The 25,036-nt window shown below is 38.7% G+C and overlaps 1 protein-coding gene across 1 annotated transcript in view; it reads left to right on the top strand.

Annotated features, from left to right (window-relative positions):
• The window catches only part of LOC6034509 (cyclic AMP response element-binding protein A), a 116,259-nt gene extending 94,232 nt beyond the window's left edge, over window positions 1–22,027 (top strand). The window contains exons 2-6 of the mRNA XM_038253835.1: window positions 2,642–2,873; window positions 15,684–16,282; window positions 16,346–16,876; window positions 18,712–18,855; window positions 18,920–22,027. Of these exons, the coding sequence (XP_038109763.1) occupies window positions 2,642–2,873; window positions 15,684–16,282; window positions 16,346–16,876; window positions 18,712–18,855; window positions 18,920–19,117 (1,704 nt within the window). The 3' untranslated portion in view covers window positions 19,118–22,027. The remainder of the gene's footprint in view (window positions 1–2,641; window positions 2,874–15,683; window positions 16,283–16,345; window positions 16,877–18,711; window positions 18,856–18,919) is intronic.
• The last annotated feature ends 3,009 nt before the right edge of the window (window positions 22,028–25,036 follow it).

Below are 25,036 nucleotides of genomic sequence, written 5' to 3'. Positions count from 1 at the left end.
TTCGTGGAAGGTTTGTGGGAGCAGGGAGGAGGACTTTGGAAAAGGAGCAAAACGATTACCGTAATTATTTAGTATTTTATGATTATGATTATTAAAAAGGTACATAACAGGCTGATTAATCGGGTGGACCAAATTGCTGGGAAAAAGTAAAACATTAACTCACTTTGAAGTGACTTTTCTGTATAGAAAATTTTGACTTTTAATTTTAAAATTGCACATAAATTTAATTTTCTTAACATTTTTGTGAAATTTTGCGAGGAATTTTGTTTAATTTGATGAAATTATGTCTTTCATCGGAGCGGGACATTTATGAATTGGTCTTAAAAAAAACCAAATAAATAAATAATAATAATAATAATATCTGTTGTTTTCGCATTCTTTTAATGCCTCCGGCTGAAAAGAAAAATTATTCTTTCAACATGAACAGTTCTTTGGGCTAATTAAATTCATTGAATTTACTGATTTATGTTATCTTTTGCATTCTTTTTTGAACTTAAATTGAATTTCCCAAAAAAAAAGACAGTGGTTTTTGCATTTCTTTAAACAGTACCAGTTGTTTGGAATATTTGATAGAAAATTTTATTTATTTGTGCGAGTTTGTACCTGATTTTTTTAATAACCAGTTCCTTGAAAATAATGAGCTAAAAAATGTGTTGAACTTTACATTATTTTCAAAGATGACCAATTTCTATGAGTTTTATAATTAATCATGACCTGATTCAGAAAATTAAATGTTCAAAAGAGAAAAAAACTATAAATTTCTGCATCCTATTCAACTTGCCCAGTTCTTTGAAAGTAAATGGGATTAAAAAACATAATTTGAAGTTATATTCAGCCAAAATTGAATAATTTAAAATTAATCCCTAAGATGTCGAAAAAAAATGTCCCTTGGGTGAAACGTCATTTTCGGTGAAATGACCTTTGGCGAATTATCCAATATACAGATTTGCCTTTAATTTATCCATTCTATGTCATAAAAAATTGTTGCAATGCAATATATGATCAAAAATTAAAATCTACGAAATTTTTATTTGGTATCTACTTTCAGTTCATGTAGGGGAAATACACCTATTCTCATCACTCTAAGTGTATGAATGAAGTTCGATAATCTGGGGTGTTTCTTGAAATTCACTAAAATCATGAACACTTACCTGTAGAGCAGCTTTTTGTGAACATTTCTGTTTAATTTGACTTTTACCGAAAGTTTTTCTTATTGCTTTTACAAGCATTTTACAAAAATATTTTCAAATTCTGTTCTAGTCACAAGAGAACTTGCTGTTGCTGCCAGTTCATGATTTTGAAACAAACATTTAGGATTAAATAAACAAATCTGGCACTGGCTCACTCTTATACGCGCTGGTGGTGGTGTTGGTGACAGGCCTTTGTGCTTTATTTGCCTTCGCTTTTAGTCAGAATTCGACGAGAATAGGTTAAGACGTCAAGCGACAAAGGGCGTTTGTTTTTTTAGCGTTTGCAAATTAATGACATGTTTTTTTCATGGATTATTTTGGATGGATTATTTTTCATGTAAAAAGCGAAAGCATGTGCTAGAGAATATATTGCCTGTAGTTGGGAGCAATTTGAATATATTAAGCGCTGTGTAAACTTTAACGCAAGTGAAAGGTGAAAGGTTAAGCGGTTGAGGTTTCATCTTGCGTATAAACGTGTGATTTAGTTTCCTTTAATTTTAAAAATAATATTTTCTCGAAATGCAAAAATAACTAGTTAGCAACCAATTTGTCGCAAAATTCAGTTAAAGAAAGATACCAACTCAGAAAAAAAGTTACCTCCGTAAAAAACTCCAATTGTTTACCCAAGTGCCGATCCTCGACAGAGAAAAAAATCGTCTTGTCGCAACCCTGCTCCAAGACCCACAAATTGACACACTGAAAGAAAGAAAAAAAACAACAAAAGCAAAATCTCTCCGTCGTGTCGGCTCACGATTTAAACGATTTTGCCCAAATTTGGCCGGTATTGGGAAAAAATTTCAGTTAATGACGGCTCTCCGCTTTGCGGCGGCGACGGTTATCGCAGTAAGCGGCGTGTCATTATAGAGATTTTCGGTGTTTACTTCGTTTTCTCACAGGTTATCGATCGACGATCGGTGGCGGTTACGTCAAGTAAAAGGCAATTATTGTTTTGCATGTTGAGTAAATGAGTAAATATGATTTTTTTCATTCCAATTTTTGTCATATTTTATGGCCGACCTGTTTGATTCCCAAATTATCACCCCCTGAAAAGACGTAAAATAATCCCTTTCCCATAAAATTAGGTCACACTGAGTCTGCCCAGTAACTACGCGTGAATTAATTCCAGTCTCGTCGTCTGGCTTGGGCCTAATTCCCTTTGAAACATGTCGGTCCAATTCGGACCAGCTCGAACAGGTAGCGCATTCTTGGCCCGTCCTTTTGTTCGCGCCTAATCCAACAATTTATTCGCCCGGCCGCCTTTGATTCCTGGAACCTTTCCCACGAATGAAAAAAATGTCGTTGGTTTAAGACAGGGGACAAAAATCAAACACATAAATAAACATAACTTTTTGGGGTGTTACGGCGTTTGATGCTGCTCGCGCAGCGAGTGACATTTCTACTAGTGTGCCGGCTAATGCTAATTTGGGTCATTTTCACTGTTTTTTTTTCAGACGATGCAAGACACACTCAAAATGTCCAGCTACGCGGACATGCAGGACTGGATGGACCGAGACTCGAAGCTCCCGCCGGTGATCCTGAACGACAAGCTGATGACGGACGCGATCATCGGCGGAACGGGGATGCCGATCAAGACTGAGCACTCGTACAGCCTCAACTCGGACGGGGACTCGATCAGCGACACCCTGCCTGACTCGCCGCACAGCCTGCAGAACAAAATGGACGGTAGGTGGATTGACATTTTGCGATTTGGGATGTTTTTCGTCAAATCGATCGCAGTAGGTTTTGAAACATGGGATTTTTCTGAAAATTGAGTTGCTACCTTCAACAACATCATTTCGACGGAAGCTTCTGTTTGAACAAGTGTCATCAACTTGATATGTTTTTCAGTTTACAATTATCTTGGCGTGTTTTGCTAGCGTGATATAATCAAGTTTTTGTTTTAGCCACAAATTGACACAGCTGCTTTTTGGTACTTTTTTTGAACACACAAGCTCCTAAACTGACGTCAATGATGCGCCTCATAGACTCGCCTTCGAATATTTGAAGGTCACATTTGGTAATCAAATCTGTTTCGACTTCGACCGCGAACATCACTTGTCCAAATACAATGTTGCCATCCGCTGGTATTAAAAATGCATCAGCTCACCTTAACGCGAAGCGATAAGGTGGTAAATAAACATATATGCCAAACATAAAGATCAAGCCTCCTAATCAGCACATGCAGCGCACAGGTACTTTGCGCGAAAGTTTAAGGCCGCAGCACTGGATTGATCCCGGCGACCGTCATAAATTTAGCGCTACTAATGATGGTCCTTTCCCCCGCGGCCGGCCATCATATCCAAGTAGGCCTCGCACTCACGAAATGTCAAGCCATTTGTCCTGGTGGCGGTGGCGGTGTCTAGCCGGACTTAGCCTACTTTGATGTGAGTGTGCGGGTCCGTAACATTAAATTTCCGTGCGATCTTTGATCTGTGGACGCTCCGCGCGCGCTCGGTATTTATGTCAATATTTGAAGTGATCTTTACCCGAGAAGACTTACTTGTGTGGCTAAGCCTACTTTGACTGGGAACCCAGCGCTCACGGGGATGGCATTTCTGTCGGCACACTCTGAATTTCTATTAAATATCTGTTGGTATGTTCTAAAATGAGAAACGTCTATCAAAATATTACCACCAGACTCGGGGGGGCAATTACGCTCTTCAGCGCCGCTGCCGACGACCAGAGTAATCCAATCCGTGGTCCAACGCACGCAACGAACCGTCTAACCCGCAACCTACTGCAATCAATGCCCTCTCGCGAAGCAAAAAAGAAACGAACCAAGTTACGAGCGGGGATTGATCCCTGCGATCGTTCGCACCACAGAAGCGACATTACGGTTTTGCAATTATTTAAAACGGAGCTATAAAATTGCCCATTTCATGGCTTAGCGCCGATGACATTTCGAAGGGTGTGCGATATTGATTACATTAGCCTCGTTTTATGGCTGTTTAGCGCGGGGCTGGAAGATGAAAGGGACTTAAGCGCGGCTTAATTTAGTACTTGTGGGGAAGATGATGCGCCACAATGTTATAACATTGTTGCAAGGTGGGTCAAGTTGGCGTCCAGGTGGACTGGAGTTCGAGCCGGATACAATTGAATGTCATGGTTGATTTAGTGGCTTAGCAGGATGCTTAGCGGAATCGCCGGGGTCGAGGCAATTGTTGGGCAATATAATTAATTAGCGATTTCACATCGTTTAGCATTGAACCGGATGGCATTGTGCTGCACTTGATGACGTGAGCCAAGTGGATTTTTTTTGCATTCGTATGAAATTGACATTTTTTCGGACTTGGCCATAACTTGGAATGGCTGGATGATTGATCCGAATTGAGTTTCTTTTGGGAAAATTCGGAAAAATGCCTGTAACCTTTATACTAACAAACTTAATTAAATTTTTTAATCAAAAAAGGCTTTTGCCAGTTTTAAGTTGATTTTAGAGGGAATTTAAGAAAATGGTTAGAACTATATTCCGGACCTTGAGCTGCTGAAATACAGCAAATAAATGAAAAAAAGAAACAAGAAAGGTTTCAAAGTCTCATAAAAACAGCCTTGTATATTCAAGTACTGGGGCGAATTGAGCCAGCAGTTTTAACCATGTTTGAGCACAATATTTTGATTTTTTTTATTGGTTTCGGATAATAAAGACTCAGGCCAACAAAATGTGTACATCCGTTTTCAAATTTAAAACCTTTAAGTGCTCTAAACACTGCTGTCCCTATTCAAACTGTATTCCCGACTCGCTCCAGATGACGGTACCAATATCTCAGAAACCATTAGGTCCTTTTTTAATGTTAAAAAATGAAACATTTGGAAATTTTCTGTTATTTTTTGCTAAGAAAATATTTTTAAAATTTTGGAATCCAAATAAACATTTTAGAAAGGTCAAATATTCAATATGATGCCCTTTTGAAATGCGAAGAGTTGATTTCAAAATGTTTTATCATTGAAAATATTAACATTGCTTTCTGAAATGTTGGTACTAAAAAATAGAAGGCTGTTTGGATGAGACTCAAAAACATCATTTTTTCTTTTTCTCATCTATGTGCTATATTTCAGCAACCAGAGGTCAAATCTTCATTTTTTCTTACGCAATTTGATTGAAAATTTCTCAACGCTTTGAAAAAATATTTTCAGGAATGAAGTTAAGTTGCTATATCTTGAATCTTTTTCCAAAATACGTTGTATTTGTCCACAGTAATGTATTTTTGAAATATACTGATTTTTTTTTTTTTAAATAAGTAAGGCCGTTGCAAATATTTTTCAAAGTTTATGTCGCCCCCCCCCGCCCCCCCCCTTCAAAATGGTCCGAAAAATCAGGGGGCAAAACATTATTTTTTCAAAAATCTTCAAAATTTGAATGAAAATAGAAGTCAAATCAACTTGAAACAATCTAAAACGCATTTTTTTTTGCATTTATAATCATATTTAGCATGTTTGGGATGGATTAAAAGTAGTTAGATTTTTAATGAAATTCCAATGTACAGCACCGCAAAAACTTTTTTTCTGCAAAAAAAAAAAAATTGTGAATACTTAGGTATTTTGGAAACTAATTATTGCAAAACAATTGGGCTGGTGTGAATTGCATTTTTAAGCACATTGTTCATTCATATGTGGCTCGTAAATTCAATGTTTAAACTTTTTTTATTTTATTTTTATTATTGCTCTAAAAGAAATATAACTATTTAAAGCTTTGTAGCTATTGTCATATTTGCAAAACTTTTACAAAATGATATCAAAGCTTAAAAAACTCTACATTATTTTCTTTTTAAACCTAAATTGAGTGCTGAAAAACTGATATAGGACAATTATGTGATGACTTTTTCGCATGTGAAGATTTGGCTCAACCATTCAAAACTTTTTACTTCGACTTAGAAACTTAGTCAATCTGTCATTTTTGAAATATCTTCTCTTAAAATTTAATAATTATATTAGAAAGCTACTTCCATTTGGAGATAACTAATTTGTTCAAATACATATATTCTCTACGGCAAACAATAATAATTACAGTTATTCCAAACCACTTGTCATTACAACAGACGTTCCACTCTGTCAGCTCCAAATTGCCTCACAAAAAAACGAGAAAGATTGCATCAACCAAAGTGCAGTTAACTGGCGACAAATTAATTCAATCGGCCGAGCTTACCGCAGAGATTGATCAAATAATGCGATAGAGAGCCATGTCGCAAAGGGCCTCAACCATCGTGACATGATCAAACACATCTGTTTAGACCCCCGAAAAAAAAAAAAAAAAAACAGTCATAAAAAAGTCAACTCTCCGTCGCTCGGCGTGACTGGTGTGACAAATTTGCCTTCATTGAATTCCTCCCACCGTCCAAACGGAGACCCTTTGACATTCTAAGTCCGAAAAAAGTTGAGCGAAAACGATTATATTCAAATTGGATCGCGATGTGGTGCACTCGTTTTTCATCGAACTTCATCCGATCACGGGAGTTATTTATTCAAATTGAAACACTTTTTCGATTCCCTTTTTTTGCGCGTCGTCGTCGTCGTGATTGTTCCTTTTTGTCGATCTTTCGAAAGTCCGTTCAACCGACTCCGACTTGTAATTGCATGCGGTGAGCTCATAACCCCATATCGATTGGGTAATACAGCGGGCGCTCTTGAAGCGGTACCGCTTGTTTTATGTCTCAATCAGGTTGCCGCGGCCAACCGACTCCGAACCGGTCGTCGCGGTGACAATTCCGTCCAACCTTACTGGCGGAATTCTGGTCTGCTCGAGTTTTGCATATCTCTCTCTTTCTCTTTCTTCGGGGCGAGATGTTTTTATGTGATTTTATGCTTCTTCACGACGTTCGTCGCAACTGGCCCGCAAAAGTGATTCGCTTGTAAATCGGTCGCCCCCGATAAGATATTACCTAGAAATGTCGGAGCAACCGGCGGAGAAAGGAATGTGGCGCGAACCGGAATTGACATCAGTGATAGCGCGCCTGGCTGGGGTCCAAGTTGGCCTTGACGAGCGCACGCGCAGCGCCCGCACGGTTTTTCGGCGCAAATTGCCGGGGCAATCAATCAAAACAGTACAAGCGTTTGCCGACGCCGCCTACTACAAGCCAACTAAAAGCATACTTGAAATGCTCTAATTGAAAAGAGCAGAGCCTGGCTCTGGGGCAAGATAACAACGCGCCCAGCGGAAACGGCTTGTTGCGGACGTTCTACCAAGCGGAACCCGATCCAACCTACCCGAAAAAGGGTTGATGCGTGAAAACTGGCTCTAATCAAATCAATGAGACTGATTGCCATCATTTTCACCGGGCGCGTAGCCCGGCGTCGTCGTCGTGATTAACGGTTGTGCGCACCTTCTCCGTCGCCTACGCGCGACGCGTCATCGCGCGGCGTCAAGTGGAAGTTGCAATCACGTGCTTCGACTGTTGATGATGGGGGCTCGTTTGCGCACTCATCTTGGCTGCGCTCATCAAGTTGGCCGTGGTGAAAATCGCTCGTAAATCGAGAGCGTTTAACCACTTGAGTAGGCCATGATGGAGTGACGAGTGTGGTGTGGCGCGGGGCGAGGTCCGGGAAAAGTGTAAACAGGTGGTTGTAATTGAGCTGTTATTTGAAGAAATTTGGGTTGCTTGGATCAAAATTTAATTCGTTAACAATTGATGGAAAGTTTTGAAATACAATTTTTAGGAATTTCATCGAAAAACTATGTTTGAGAATCCTTGCAAGAATTCAGTCCAGTTCAATTTCAACTATAACTTCTTGCCAATACCTTTGAAATGGTGATCATCGATCCCTAATCACGAACATAAATCGACATCGGCAGCAAGGTGCGAACAAACTCCACCCAACGCCGTTTCAAAAGATAGTGATCAAGCACTAATTCAGTAAATTACCGCTGAAAGAAAACAAATCGGTTCACCATTAGCGATCGTCGTCCTCTTCGTTGCTGCGGGCCGGTCCGATCGTTCAGCGATGATCACCATCAGGCCAAATCACCTCATTATGCTGATCACATTCTTCGACCGCATGCCACTGAACCTCATTCCGCGATCGCTTGGAGGATTAGCATAGCAAACAAGCGCGAGGAGGCTCTCCAAAGAAACCCAATTTCATACCACTGGTCCGGTAAACCACAGAGATTCTATTCCGAACCCCCCAAGAGTTCAACGCTCTCGTTCGACCCATCTAATTTCACGAAGATTATGTAATTTGAACAAATAACTCATTTTTTATCACCTTTTCTCGGCGGGTTCGTTTTGTGGGTATCTTCCACATGACCATATACGTTTGTGTGGATATTTAGCACTGTCATAAAAATTAATATATTGTTGAACCTTTTCTTTCCACCTGCCAGCTAATACCATTATCATGATAATCACTTTAAATACCTCTCACCAAACCGATGTTCGTTGACCTTGAAACTTGAAAAACGGCCAATTAACGGATCATTTAAACCAAAAATTTGCCAATTCCGACTCACCACCCGATCTAGTGATCCAAATTCTCAATATCTCAAGCACTCGCAAAAAAACTCACTCACGATCATCGGTGAGTAAGAGAAAAAAAATCTCACCACACTCACACTCTCTCCAGAGAGTGGTTCCTAACTCGGCGATCGCAGCTGGCCAAGCCATGAAATTACTCTCCAGCACTAAAATTAATTTCTACTTCCGGAGTGTTTCCCTTTTCCTCCCCCATCCCATTCACCACCCCCCCAAAATGGCGCAGCCTACTCGGATAGTCGATGTAAATTATCTCTCTATTTTACCGCTCATTTACGTTTTCCCCCCAATTTGGGTGAGTGTGTGTGCGCGCGCTAGATCATCAAAGTAGGCACTTTTCGGGAGCTCTCGGTGGTTGCTTGGATCACTCACTTTTTTTTTTGCTCGATCGCAACAACTCGCGGAGTAAAAGTGTTAAATAAGCCTGCTCATTCGGCGAATTTTCGGCCGGAAAGTAGCCGTTAGTGGCTCGAACTAGCTTAAGCCGGGCGGGGTTTTAAATCTTTTGGGAACAAGGGCCGCGTGGCGAAGGCCCCCCCCCCCCCCCCCTCTTCCGGAATTGGGCCAGCTATTAAAATCTGGAGGAAAATTGTTGATGTTTTTTCATCGGTTTGTGCCGTATTCTGCTGGGGCAGGCAGCCTTAAACTCCACACACGTTACTAAGTCATTGTTTTATGGCGCCGTGGCCTCGTTCCCAGCACACAGGTCGACGAAGACGACGGTGGTGGTGAGCGAGACAGGGTGGTGACGTCAAAATTAATAATATACCTCAGAGCGCTACCGATGTGGACTCTCGGCTTCGCGAGTTAGGTTAGTTCCGAAAAGAAAATGCAGGCCACGTGAGGAACCGTTACAATTTAGCGCAGGCACGTCGTAAATCGTCAAACCGGTGATAATTGAGTGGAGTGGAGTAGTTAATTAAATTGGAGTTAATTTAGTCTTCAAAATTGAAAAGGATATTGATTAGAAAAAATACCAAGGAAGATGCTTTTTAAATTTTGATTTCCATTGTCCAGACTCTAATTGTCTTAAGTTTAGATTATCCGAAGTTTTGTATGGGATTTCGGTTATTCAAATCACGCACAAACAAAACTCTACAGTCCAGACTCGATTATCTGAAGGCCTTGGCAAAATTTCACTTCGGATAATCGAATCGAATTGTCTAATTTGTTATTGTTGAGCTTTCGTATGACCCTCAAACTACTCTAATATGATTTAGATTTTTTAAATTTAAGATGACGGCCAAAATGGCGATGATGAAATATTCAAAAATCCATTTTCTAATTTAATCATTTGAATTTGACTAATATTGGTTTGCAGAACTCAAATTTGATGTTTACTGTAAGAAAAAAAAAATCGTGATTCGATCATCCGAAGTCCCATACAAACCATCGAATAATCGAGGCTTCGGATAATCGAGTCTGGACTGAATTGTTTTTTTTTTACATTTGACATCGAATTCGCTTATTGAGTATTAAATTACCAAATGCATTTCCTCAATATTTCATCACCGTTATTTAGGCCGAAAATCCCTTAAGAGAAGTTTAAGCGTTATACTTTAGCTCTGCAATCAAATATAGGACAATGTATACAAGTCGAGTGGAAATATTCCGATTGTTTAGTTAGAATTACTAAATAACTGACAGTAGAAATCCCAATATATATGTTTTTAATTTTCAATTTTATTTATATGCTTCAGGAGACTAATACAGGCATCATTTGTGCTAGAGTTAATCGAAAATATTGTCAATCAAATTGTCAAAAATCATTTTTAAAATGCAAATTTAAATTACAATCGACAATCATTTTCCTTTTTTTGATAAAGTACACTATTTTCATGTTAGGCCGTTGCAAATATTTTTCAAAGTTTAGTCGCCCACCCCTTCAAAATTGTTCTGAAAAATATTAAGGCAAAAAAATATATTTTCAACAAAACAATACAAAACAATAATATATAATACTTAAGTAACCTCCTTGTCTTCCTTGTTTCCATGATAAAATAAATTTAGAAGGAATAGAAAGTTGAACTGACATTTTAAGTATTTGAATGATCCTTGCACTGATACTTGGATTAAGCCCTCAGTTTTCTCTCGCACTTTTGACAACGAAAATTCAAAAAACTAGGCAACTGCTCGTTGTTTATTTACATTTCCAGTCGCAGTTTCCACCAAACTGGACTTTCGCACTTCAAAGCAGCTAGAAAACAAGCGATAAACCTCGGCTCGCTTTGATTATTTTTGAGAAAATCTAAAACTTCCCAAACTAGTTTGACAAGTCGCAATAGTGCGATTGGTACCAGTTTTTTAGTGCGAAGTCCAAGTTAGTGGGAATTGCGCAATACATAAATTTGTAATCAACTGGAATAATTGTGAAAAAATATTGAGATCTAACCTTAAAAAGCTTAACCTTTAACAAGGTATTGCATAAAATGTAAACCTAAACTATTTCGAAGCAAAAAAGCAAATTAAATCGTTCAACTTGGCACCCACTCAGTCAGTTTCACCCCAGGAATCTTACAAAAAAAAAATCAACTCTTTCTAATTGATCCTTTTTACGGCCTTTCTCCGCCGCGCCGCGCACGGCTCACTATGGTCTCGCAAGCCAAACCAAAACACAAAAAAGTGACAGCTATGATGCACCGCGCGTTGACAGCAGCCTGTGCACCATGATCGAGTGGCTGCACTTTTTTCATTAATAAATTAACAAGCTTTTCCGCGTCTCCGCGCGCGGCATTCGGTGGCAACCGTTGCAAGCAATTCATTAAAACAATTTTCCCTTTATTAGGGGGGTGATTTTCTTCGACGGGCTGTTTCTGTTTTTTTTTTGTGAGGCTTTTCTAACGAGCTGATCGCGCGCGCGCGCTCGTCTTGACGCGAGCTGGTTTACAGTGATTGGTGTAGCGTCGCGTCGCGACTGGAAATTGACGTTTTTTTTTTCGCGACAATCAACTCAAGAATGGGGGTGCCGATGAAGAGGTGGTATTTTATAATTTTAATTGGACACGTGCTCGGGCAACAGTGTTGCATTTTTGGTGCGCCAATGTGTTCCGGAATTGTTGCCAAGGGACCACATTCTGGTCGATTACGTTATCGTTGGCAGCTGATCAAATTGGTCGCGCCATGTTTGGTACAGATTTTTCTTGGCCTGGCTTAGCAGGCCATGCCGGATTGGCTGTTTATGCAATGTGGTGGGGATTTCTTATCGGATTCTAGAGCAAACAGCTGAAAATTAAGTGTATACACTTGTTCAATCAGGTGTTTTTATGTTAGCTAAGTGGATTGTTCTTGTAACCTGTTTTCAGTAATTTTTCCTACAATAAAATAATGTTATACCTGCAAACTGAGCAAACTTTCAAATTAGTTTAAACTCAGCCCATTTCAACAGTGACAACCACTTAGTCCGGCATTCAACTGACGCAACGATGGAAAACGAATGACGGCTGCGTGTGTAATGGACACCTTCTTCTCTCTGCACAGTGGAATGAAACCATTTGGATTGAGCAAACTGTCACAGACCTAGATGAGGCGCCTCTCTCCCCAACTCAGGCAAAAAATACCTGGGAAGAAAGCGCAGAAATTATGTCAATTGTTTTTTTTTGTCAAATACCTCCGCTATTGGGTTACCTTGCGATTGAGCAAAAACAAACCCGCGCCACTTAAAGCTCAAGAAGCTCCCCGAGGCTTGAATCACTGCGAAACAAAAAATGCACTTTCACAGCCACAGTCAGTCAAGACAGTTTGGTATTTGTGTTTCTTTGAAATCGCCCTGCGCGCTGACGACAATTTTACGCAATTTGAGCGCCGTGATTGGTTTGTGTTTGCTCGCCTACCGAGCGAGCAAGGTTACTACGATGTCAATTTTGCGCACAAAAAAATACTAAAAATAGTTTTGAATTTCACCCATTTTTAATCAGGCAAAAAAAGCAAAAAAAATATTTTCAACCAAAACATGAGACTTAAAAAAACACATTCTTTCCAAACAGAAAAAAAAAACAAAAAAAAATTTGATGTAAATTTATTAAAACATTTAGAATTAACAATTTCGAAGGTTATTTTGTATTTTTTTTCCTTCCCCTGCTCAATTTGTTCTCCCGAGTACCAGTAAACTCTAACACCGTTTGAATTAGTCAGCTGTTGAAAGGTACCCCATATCTCAGCTTAGGTTAATTACTGCACTGATGTTTTAGCCAAAACAATCCAATAAATGAAATGAAATTAAATGAAAAAAAATCAGAATTAATTATTGGAAGAACTAAAGAAAACTAAATTTTTAATTTCAAGCCAAATTTTCGATGTTTCGAAAGAAATTGTATCACAAAATGCTTTATACACCTAAAAACAATTATGCTACTTTCAATATTTTACAAAACAGCAAAAACTTTTTTTTAATCTTTTACGTTTTGCATCAATCTGCGGCCCAAAAACTCAAAATTTGTCAAAAGATTTAAAAGGATTTATTTGGTTTAAAATCCAATAACTGCTATAAAAATATATATATTAATAATTTAAATAAAAACTTTTTGCAGTGCAGTCCAGACTCGATTATCCGAAGGTCTTGACCAAATTTCACTTCGGATAATCGAACCACGATTTTTTTTACGCTGTTATATTTTTGATTGTTGCGCTTTAGCATTACCCTTAAACTACTCTAAGTGATTTAGAATTTTTAAATCCAAGATGGCGGCCAAAATAGCAGTGATGAAATGTTTAAAAAATACATTTTATAACTAAATAGACAATTAACTTTTCAAAGTTGACTAAAATGGGGTCGCAGATCTCGAATTTGATGTTTAAAGCAAGAAATATTTAAAGAAAAACAGGAAATTGGATTTGGCCATACAAATTTCTGCATTTTACTGTACTTGTTCATCGAAATTTCACAAAAATTGAAAATATTTTTAATCTATCTCAGACATAAAAAAAAGCATTTCACATTGTTTTCAGTTGATAACACTTCTATTTTCTATTTTTACAACCATGCAATTATCGGGTTTTCTAAAGTGCTGCATAAACTTTTGCTGTGGGGTCACACAATTTTAAATTTATAATAGAGTTAAAATGCTTTAAATTTCTGTGAAATTTCGTTGCGCTGCGTAAAGATATTTTGAAAACTAGTGACTGCAAAACATTAGATAAGTTCACACATCTGATCAAATAACTTAAAATTAACCTATACTTCAGATTACAACATTCCTCAAATTCCCCAAAAACCTCTGATCAATCAACCCATATCACGACGCGGAACGCAAATTCCACCTCAATCCAAACTTTCTCACCCAAGCTCCAAACTCGCATCAAGTTTGATCCAATCGCAGCAAGCCGTCGCGTCGCCACCGAGGCTGTCAATTAAAATCTCCGTGGCTCGTCGTCGTCTCGGTTGCCAGTTTGGTTTGGCTTGGCCTGCCTGGCGATGGCGATAATGATAACGATGACGTCCGGCAAAGATGACGAATACCTTGTTTTGCTATGCAGCATCGGTGGACGGAGAGTACAGGCTCTGATTGGGCTTATTGAGGCCCGGGATCGCAGCACTCTTTGATTTTTTTTTCTTTCTTTTATTTATAATTATTCAATTAAGAGTTTTCGCTTCCTCACTCTTATTGATTCGTTCACTCATTGGCCATATTGTAAGAGTTGCCGCTCGCGCGGATTTATTATGGTTATTAATTAGATGTAGATAATTTCTGCTTGTCGTCGCATGAAATGCTACCAATTTCCTACCGCGGCGTGGTTTTTTCTAGACTTGCACCGTGGCTTTCTTGGATTGGCATGTCGGAATGTCACACGCCGTCGTTGACGGCGGCGATCGCGCAGCAAATAATTGAAATTTTTTGAATCATTAGCCATCGACACGGGGGGACATGGCCTGCTACGATGCGGTTATAAAATTCGCACATAATATTTGTTTGATGTTTATTGATTAATCATCCATTTTGAGCGACCACTGGAGCTGGAGGGCGACTATAAACGGTGGTCATTACTGGAAGGGTTGTTGTTGCTGATGGTCGTAACTGGGTCCCGGCGCAGGTCGTAACCGTGCGGAGAGGCCAGCTGTCAAAGCTGGGGTGGCCTGATTTGCACACACGTGTGTGGATTCGTTGCGCCTGACGACAAATGGAGAGCCGGTCAATAAAAGGGAGACCGTGATTATGCAATCAAGATTTGCGACCACAGCGCGGTGATTGAGTTCGTTAGGAGTCCAGCTGTTGGTGAGATCCGCATGAGTCACCTTCGAGTGAGGATTATTTTTTGGGTCACGAGCGATTGTTGGACCATGGTCACGGTGATTTTGATTCAGTTGTTGCAACAATGTTTCAAACCGTGCATAAATAACTATAATTTACCATAATTTCTTTTTTGAGTGTTGAAACTGTAATATTGAAAAAAACCATAATAACACTCTCAATAACTCAACCGTGTCACCAATAAATATTCCACATAAATTTGTCACAAAGTGTCGCCTCGTGCGATACGTGCAAACTTCACTGGTCACCGAGCGTAAGAGGAAGCTGCCATGGCGGCGGTTATGGTGGTGGCGAACTTTACCAGCCGACTTTGATTGAAGCGGCGTTGCAAGATTTATTGTCCCTCTGGTTGGAAAGTTTCGCGCGCGCGTACTCGATCTGATTTCGCCGCCGCCTTTGATGGCGATTAAATCTTACGCTGAAAGCGAAAGTTATTGCAACCAGAATCGATATCGGAGCGGTCGAGCGACTGCGATCAAGAATCGTAAGAATGATTGGGACGGGGGGACACGAGGGTGAGGGAAGTCAATAAATCAATCGCGTCGTCGTCAATTGGTAATTATTGGCCGCGCAGCGGCGTGTGCGATGATCGGAGTTGATCCGACTAGGCATGATTAATCGGTTCCGATGGGGGGACAGAATTTATGATTCGTTATGTAATGGTTAAGTGGTTTTGCATGCGGTAGGCTCGAGATTTATGGTTGAGACAATATTTGCTTAGGAAAGTGCTGCCATGGCTTACTACGTTGACTGAGCGTTACTATTGTTCTCTCTCCTTACAGATATGGAGGAAGAGTGCTATCCCGCCATCAGCATGAACGGCCAGAACAAGCAGCACATCATTCACAGGCACTCGGGAGGAGGTGGCGGGGTTGCCCACATCCCGGCCATCCTGTCCGCGGCTAGCGGCACAGTACTCTCCGCACTGAACGGTCCGAATGCCCTCAAGAACTCTGTCGGCGTTGCCGGAGGCTTCAACCTGCTCAGCACACTCCAGCAGCAGCAGCAACTGCAACAACAGCAAGCCCAGCAGTCCCACCAACTGGTGCTCGGGCATCCCATCAGCTTAAACAACAACCACCTCACCATCAACAATAACCACCTCAAGGAGAGCAACTCCGGCAGCAGTCTTCTGCTCAGCTCCGGCTACAGCAGTAAACGCAGCGATTCCTCCTCGTCCAGCTCGGGCAGCGTAGCGTCCGACATCGAAATCGACGAAATGACCGTCAAGGAGGAACCCATGTCGCCTAGCTCGAGCTGTCCTCCCTCGCCAACCGGAGCCGGCGCGAGCGGAACTGTCCTCGGCGGATACTCCATCTCAACGGTGAACCTGGCCAACATGGCCGCCTACACGCAGTCCGACCTTGTGTTGGAACACAAGGTAAGATCCCAGCTCCAACCTCAACGAGCTCAGTTTCTAACGATCCGATCCTCAACATTCCAGAACGGCACCCTCCAGCTCACACCCGCTTCGCAGAGTCTGCTCAAGAGCCAGCAGCTGGTCCTCACGAACGGCAACACGATCTGCACAACCTCCGGCGGCACCACCATCGCCTCCCAGCAGCAACCCGCCAAGATCGTCATGTCCAAGCTGAACATTAAGATGGAACCGCAGTCGACGTCCTCCTCCTCCTTCGGACTCCCGCCGACGCCTCCGTCGTCGCTGCCGAGCGACGAATCCGAGGGCAACCAGAGTCCGGAACACCACGCGTCCCCGATGTCCCCGCCCGCCGTCATTTCGGCCGTCTCGCCGGGTTGTTCCAGCAGTAGCAGTAGCAGCAGCAGCGGTAGTAGTTGTGGTGGAAGTACACCTTCGAGCAGGAGGACATCGGTTCATGGGGCGTCGTCGTCGTCGGTGACGACTTCCGGATCGTTGACTTCGTCGCCGAATGCTGCCGCGAGGAACGCGGTCGTGGCTGCACAAAATGCAACCACGAGGCAACCGATTCACACCCCGCTCATCAGTAGTCAACCGGTAAGTTGTTTGAAAGCTGGTGTAAGCATTGTAAAACAAATTGTAAACAAACAGTGCACCCTGCCCATTGTCGTGGCAAGTTTTCTAAGAATTCTCCAAAATTTCGGATATGATTTAGAAACTCGCTTTTAGGCCAAATCTAAACAAATGACTGATTTATATTTCGTCTTTTACAACTGTCATCGTTGGATCTGTCAATCTTCTCCAAGATGATACACTAAAGGTGCATTCTTCTCCACCTAAAGATACATTTGCCGGAAACAAAAAAAAAAACAAAATCGACATAATTTTAAAAAACTAAATTTACAAAAATTACAAAAAATTCAAAAATGAAAAAAAAATTACAAAAATTACCAAAATGATCAAAATGACCAAAATTACCAAAATGACCAAAATGACTAACATGACTAAAATGACCAAAATGACTTAAACTACCAAAATTACCAAAATTACCAAAATTACTAAAATTACCAAAATTACCAAAATTACCAAAATGACCAAAATTTCCAAAATTACCAAAATTACCAAAATTACCAAATTACCAAAATTACCAAAATAACCAATATTACCAAAATAACCAAAATTACCAAAATTACCAAAATTACCAAAATTACCAAAATTACCAAAATTACCAAAATTACCAAAATTACCAAAATTACCAAAATTACCAAAATGACCAAAATGACCAGAATGACCAAAATGACCGAAATGACCAAAATGACCAAAATGATCAAAATGACCAAAACGACCAAAATGACCAAAATGACCAAAATGACGAAAATGGCCAAAACGACCAAAATGACGAAAATGACCAAAATTATCAAAGTGACCAAAATGACCAAAATGACCAAAATGACCAGAATGACTAAAATGACCAAAATGACAAAAATGACCAAAATGATCAAAATGACCAGAATGACCAAAATGACCAAAATGACCGAAATGACCAAAATGACCAAAATGACCAAAATGACCAAAATGACCAAAACGACCAAAATGACCAAAATTACAAAAATAACAAAAATGACCAAAATGACGAAAATGGCCAAAACGACCAAAATGACGAAAATGACCAAAATTACCAAAATTACCAAAATTACCAAAATAACCAAAATGACCAAAATGACCAGAATGACCAAAATGACCGAAATGACCAAAATGACCAAAATGACCAAAATGACCAAAATGACCAAAATGACCAAAATGACCAAAACGACCAAAATGACCAAAATGACCAAAATGACGAAAATGGCCAAAACGACCAAAATGACGAAAATGATCAAAATTATCAAAGTGACCAAAATTATCAAAGTGACCAAAATGACCAAAATGACCAGAATGACTAAAATGACCAAAATGACAAAAATGACCAAAATGACCAAAATGACCAAAATGACCAAAATGACCGAAATGACAAAAATGACCAAAATGACCAAAATGACCAGAATGACCAAAATGACCAAAATGACCGAAATGACCAAAATGACCAAAATGACCAAAATGACCAAAATGACCAAAACGACCAAAATGACCAAAATGACCAAAATTACAAAAATAACAAAAATGACCAAAATGACCAAAATGACCAAAATGATCAAAACGACCAAAATTACCAAAATGACCAAAATGGCCAAAATGATCAATATGACCAAAATGACCAAAATGACCAAAATGATCAAAATTACCAAAATGACCAAAATGACTAAAATGACCAAAATGACCAAAATGACCAAAATTACAAAAATGACTAAATGTTTGACTACAATTCAATTACAATGTAAACGCCTAAATTTAAAAAAAGAAACTAATGTTAACTTGAAATTCCAACATTACAGAAGGGATCCACGGGCAACCTGATCCTGACGGAGGAGGAAAAACGCACCCTGCTAGCGGAAGGTTACCCCATCCCGACGCGGCTTCCGCTGACCAAAGCCGAGGAAAAATCCCTCAAGAAGATCCGGAGGAAGATCAAAAACAAGGTAGGTTTTTTAACCTAACCTCACTTTAAAGCTTCTTACTGACACTTATCGTTTTTTTTTGCAGATCTCCGCCCAGGAAAGCCGCCGCAAGAAGAAGGAATACATGGACCAGCTGGAGCGCCGGGTCGAGATCCTGGTGTCGGAGAACCTCGACTACCGGAAGCGCGTCGAGTCGCTCGAGGACGCCAACGCGAGTCTCACGAGCGAGCTGGCCAAGCTGCGGGCGCTCATCAGCCGGCAGCAGGCCGCCCGGAAGATGTAAGGGATCTTTTTTTCTCCTCGCTTTTTTTTATAATTTCTTACAAAGTCGTTTCGTACTTTCGCCACGCCGTTAGGGTGGTTAATTTTATTTATTTATATTTTTCGTCTCCTAAAGAGCTTAACGTTGTTTAGTTTTACCTTTTAAAACTGTGTTTGCCCTAATAGTGTTTGACAATTTGTGACGAAAACGCATCTCTGGATTTCCTAAACTGAAACAACAATGTACAAAGTAGATAATTTTAACAAAGATACAATCAAAGCACACGCTGAAAGGTGTTGAATTTTGTTCCACGACGAAGTCGAGTTGATTTGCGCAGCAAATTTCCCCGCTAAACTTGTTGATTTTTAGTTGAAATTTTCGTGCAATATTTGTTCTTTCTGTTTTGTTTGAATGTGTTTTCCCCAAGCGTATTGAAAAAATGATATTTATTGCAAACTTTGCGCAAATCGCTCGGCCGAGTTCCCCGTTCTACTGCAGGTGACGCAGCATTGCAACAAAAACGACAAAAGATATTAAATAAAAATGTTATAACGATAAAGCAAAAAGTGCATTCCATTAGCCCGTTAGTTAGCCGATGAAAGGTTACGTTTGTTGCGTCCTTTTCAAAGATATGCAAGCTAAGTTCTAGGTTGTAAGCGAATTTGTTTCACAAGAAAAAAAATTACCTTATATTTTGTAAATATTCCAAACAAACAAAAAGTTTAAACCCGCAACGCAAAGTTACAAAACTCGACCGAAGATTCCGCCAACCAACGCGATCAAGTGTGCCTTGAACGAGCGATTTGAATTCTAGCGGAAAGCGCGAGAGCGCGCGTTTGCGTTCGCAACGCCTGCTTAGCACGGGCGCGAACCATTCATTCACGAAAACGCTTCACCACCACGTGAAGCGCGCGCAGCGCCTGCTGCGATAGCTTTCCACCGCTCTCAAGAGCGCACACACTGAAAAAAGTTGTTTGCGTAAATTGATTTAAGGAGCCACAATTTCATCGCTAGTTTAAGATTTTTTTTTTGTTTTCAAACAAAAATGGCTCTTTTCACTGCAAAACTAAAGCTGACCAAGTTATGAGTAACATTTTACGTTACGCAATCCATACAACGGCTGCAGGAAGAGTGCTTAGACGGTAAGAAGTTTTGTTGCTTTTTTTGTACATAACCTAGCGAAAGGACTAAATCGGGTACACACATTTCTGTTCTGTAAATAGCAGACGTTAGTTAGTTTCAAAATTCATCGCACGCATTGTTTCGGAAACAAAATTCACACAATTTTTTCATGTTGAAATTCATTCGCACTGATTCGCATTACGGAAAGGAAAATTAAACGGTTTTTTTTTGTTTTTGTCGAAAATTTACCCCTCATTTTGGCTTTGTCAAACAGTCACCCTCACAAAAGTCTGCCTTGTAAAAAAATGGGAGCGTTTTTAGTTTAGTGTGAGTACTTACCACGGGGAAGTCACGATTAGGTTAACTCTGTTGAATTCAATTGTTGTGTTAGCGTAAGATTTTGGTAGGAAGAGAGCAGTTTTTAAGGTTAGGCGATTTTTTTTGGCTAGACGCGAGTAAATATTGGATCACAACCGAAGGAGGACAGAATACAACAAAAATATATTTTATATAAAAGTGTACATTGTAAGGAGAACGAAACCGATAGATTAACCAAATTAAAGTAAAGCTAAGGTGGGCCTAACAAAAGTGGTAGGAAAGGTAACGAAAAGACGTGTCCGCGAGGACATTTTTTGCTAGATTTAACAAAGATCTAAACTTTATTTTTGTGCTAGAGAGAGAGCGGATGAACTGAATGGCACGTAGCGCGCCGGGAAGCATTTTTTAGTAATCTTTAAGGCAGACTGTCGCGAGACTACTTGCGCGAGAGCGAACGAGACCGTTTCTACACTACATTTTGGTTAAAGTAAGATGGCGTCCAGGGGGTGGTTTGAGAAATCACCTTTAGCCGATTTATACATTATTAAATATACATATATACAGAGCTAAGTAGTGGAAAATAACATGAAAATGAAAAATTCTATTTCTGCCATGATGATTAGTTTAACGTGAGTTTAACAAGGAGACTATTAAATCGAGGAATTACTTGTAGTATTTAAGCATTAGACATTTAAAGTTAAAGTGCTAGTTTAAGTTGTTAGTTTTAAATTGAGCGCTATTTTGATGACTGATAAAGCATATTTTCAGAACGAACACAATCACACAAACACGAAAAACACACACACAGGCTGAAAAATGCGTCCTTGACACAAGTATCTTCCAATTTTACGAGAAAAAAACACACACACGTACGGCTAATTATTGTGCAATTTACTCTACATTTTCCTTATTTAATTTTGTTATCTATATTTTGTTCATGTTTATTTTCAATATTTTTAAAATCACGAGAAAGCAAACGATAAAATATGTTACCTATATCACACCTTGAGTTTAGTCATAAGCTGATGATATCTTAACTACTTTTAAGCCACCAACGAAACAGCTTTTCCTCTCACATTCACACAAACAGCACATTCACACATTCTGAGACAGTAGGTTTTCCGCCCAATCAGAATCGCGCATACAGGCAAACTAAATCAATTTTAAGCATTTATCGAATGATGTAACTGTATTTATAGCTAACAAAAGCAAGCAAGCATGAATCCTATATAAAAACGAAAAACAAGTGTCCAAATCTTATACACTTAATCAAATAAATACACACACAAAACATACATGAGTAATGAAACCAACAACAAAACACATTCACAATTGAGTCAATGATTCACAAATGTTTAGTAAATTTATTACTCCCTACCCAAAATGACCCCCCAACCAACCAATCTACTTTATAAAAGTTACTTAAAACACAGTAAAACAGAAGAAGAAGACGAAGAAGCAAAATAAAACTATACATCTTATTACTGAAAATTCCCAAGTCGTTCTTCTAATTCCCTCTTCTCCGTCTGAGATTGGCGCAGCGAGAGGAGGGCAGTGCCGAAAAATTCCCTTTTTTCTAATTAACCGATTGTCACAGTCGGAAGCTGCGCTGCGATGATCCCTCGACGGCGAGCTGCATCCTCGCGAAGCGAGTTACCTACTGAAACGAGAAAATAATAGTTTTTCCCCAAAGAGACTGATGGTGCAATTGCGCTGCATCTCGTCGAAGTACCACCGTCGCGAAACCAGGTCTGGCAGTGTTAGCTGCATCGCATCTGGCTTGGGAAATTCGCAGCATCCGAAAAAATCACCAACTATAACTATTTATATCGTCTCGGTTTTGCAATGCAGTTTTGGGAGGGGAGATAGTTTCGGGGTCGAAATTGGGAACGTGCCAACCGAGCGACGACGGTTGAAGCGACTTGTTGAATGGGGCGAAACAGGGAAAATTTATCAACAGGGTTGTTTCGTTAAGGGGAAGCTTGCGGCGAAATAACGACGAGGGAATAACATTTGTACGGTCGTTGGATAAAGCTTGTACTAAAGAGGGTGAATGGCGAGCAGTAGGCTGTGCTTTGGATCGATTTTGTTTCTGTATTCACCTCGGGAGTTCACCACTTGGGTGGAAATGTGGTGAAGGAAAATCGAATTTTCTTTGCTTGTGGGTTTGTTATCTAATTAAAAAACTTTTTTTTTAATGATTTTATATTTTTATCACTATCAATTTTCATTCAAACCTTTTTTTTACAACATTAAAAAAAATCATATTCCGTCATCAGGGGTGACATTGGGTCTAGCAAAAATGCAAAAAAAGGAATGATCAATGACGGTTTGCAATAGTAGTAGTTTATGCAACAAATTGCAAAAAGAAGATATTTTTAGCGCGAGTCGTACATTTATCAAATGAGATTCACCGAGTTGGATAAATAAGACGATTTCCATACAACAATTTTTGCAATTTCGAAAAACACCATTTGAATGGAATTTTAAGTCAAATGTTCATGGGTTTATTTAATTCACCGTAAAATTTATATTCAGTTTGTGTTTGTGTTTGGTTACTATTACTACACTGAAAAAATATTATGTTTTCAGTTATGAGCAATGTAATTAGCTTATATCTGTAAGCTCATACATCCAATTGAAATGTGGTCAAAGACAAACTTATGGGAAATTGGACGAGCTTTCTGGTAAAAATATTTTCGAGACTGAAAAATCCATCCATCCACTGTCAAAAACCACCAAAAACCTATTTTTTCAAAAAAAAATTTTTCAAGCCGCTGTTACTTCACAAGGATTGGACTTAGGACAATGGTCAATATGGAGACTTTTATGTAAAATTGTCTGGAGAATCGACTCTCGTGTTCGATTTTTTTTTGATTTTTGTATTTTTTTAGGTGAGTTGCTCCATCCTGCATTTTTCGTGAGTCTTTTTGTTACATTTTAGGCTATTTTCACAAAAAAATTGATTGAAAAAAAATTGTGGGCTCACCTCCAAATTTCACTTTAAAACTTAAAAATCAAAACATCTCATAAAAGAGGCGTGTTTTTTTCTTTCAGTGTATTTTTTTCCGGAAAGCCCATTAAATTTCCTACAAGTTTGTCATTGACCATTTTTTGATACGATGCAACGGCTTTGAGATACAGTAATATTTAAATAACGAAATACAAAAATATTGAAATCACTTACGCCCTTCTTAAATGTCTTCATCGAGTGAAACTGGCTCCATATACACAAAAATGGCTTATATAAGCGTAGGATAACATGTCTACAAAGTTTCATTGAAATCGGAGAGGGTCGAGAAAAAAGTACCTAAAAAATTCCAGTTTGGGCTGGAATTGCTCTATATAAATTTATATACAGTTTGTGAAAAAAGTTATAGTAAAATTCATCATTAAAAATTTGTTTAAAGAAAATTTTGATTTATAAACTCCTCACAATAGTAACACAAAGATCCTTATAATTTTAGATTTAATAATTTTAATATTTTTTTAAATTTGTGTTCAAGAATATATTAAGAAAAAATATTTATAAAATAAAAATAAAACTGAATAAATTATAGTTATGAAGGAGATAAGAGAACAAATCACTTCTTATTGAAAGGTTCAAAATAAGAAAAAAAAATCCTTGACAACAGGACTGTCTTACATCTGGCCCACGAAACTATTTCATCCTGTCCACTATGTATTTTTAAAATTGTTCAATACTGACACTTAAAATTGTTTATGGAATATAGTTGAATGTCTTCATTAAAACAGATAAGTTTGACATATAATTTCAAAAATCTTATCAGAAAAAAATCTTTGTGGTTTATGCATTATAAATCAAATTTTGCTAATTCACCTTATTATTTGGATTTAGTGATGTCAATATTATTGTTTCAAATTAATTTAAAACATATTTTTCGTTGGATTTTAATTCCGAAAACAAATACTTTTATTTCATTATACTATAAAACAAACAAGAAAATTACTAGTTGGCTAAATATGATCAAAAGAAAATTGACTAAAAATTGTATAAAGGTATCTGAAGTTTTTCTTTTAAGGAATATAAAGAAAAAGAACTGATATTTTTTTGAGAAATGAGAAAGAAAGGTTTCCATGATTAGATTGCACTTTTTTCAGAAAAAAATACTTTTCAAAATTTCAGGGTAAAAAAATTGAGAAAGAAAATTATAAGCTAATTCATTCGGTAAAACTCATATTATTTTTCAAAAAAAAAAAAAAAACGTGAATTGAAAACTTTTCAAAATATATTTACTCATATTGGTTAAATTTTTAATCGATTTGAAATTATTTTAAAATATTATGAAAATTATTGAAATTCGATGTACAGCATCACAAGAAAATTGCATGTGAAAAAACTGCAATTACGTTGAATTTTTTTAAATATGTTATTGAGAAATATTTTTTTTTTTCAATAACTTGAGAAGTTTAAATATATTTAATTTTTTTTTCTTTGCCATTGACAGATTTTTTTTATTTCAATTGCTTTTGAAAAAT

Source organism: Culex quinquefasciatus, chromosome 2, assembly GCF_015732765.1.
Source record: "Culex quinquefasciatus strain JHB chromosome 2, VPISU_Cqui_1.0_pri_paternal, whole genome shotgun sequence".
Classification (NCBI taxonomy): domain Eukaryota; kingdom Metazoa; phylum Arthropoda; class Insecta; order Diptera; family Culicidae; genus Culex; species Culex quinquefasciatus.
Note: the sequence above shows the minus strand (reverse complement) of the source record. Positions and strands in the feature narration are given on the sequence as shown.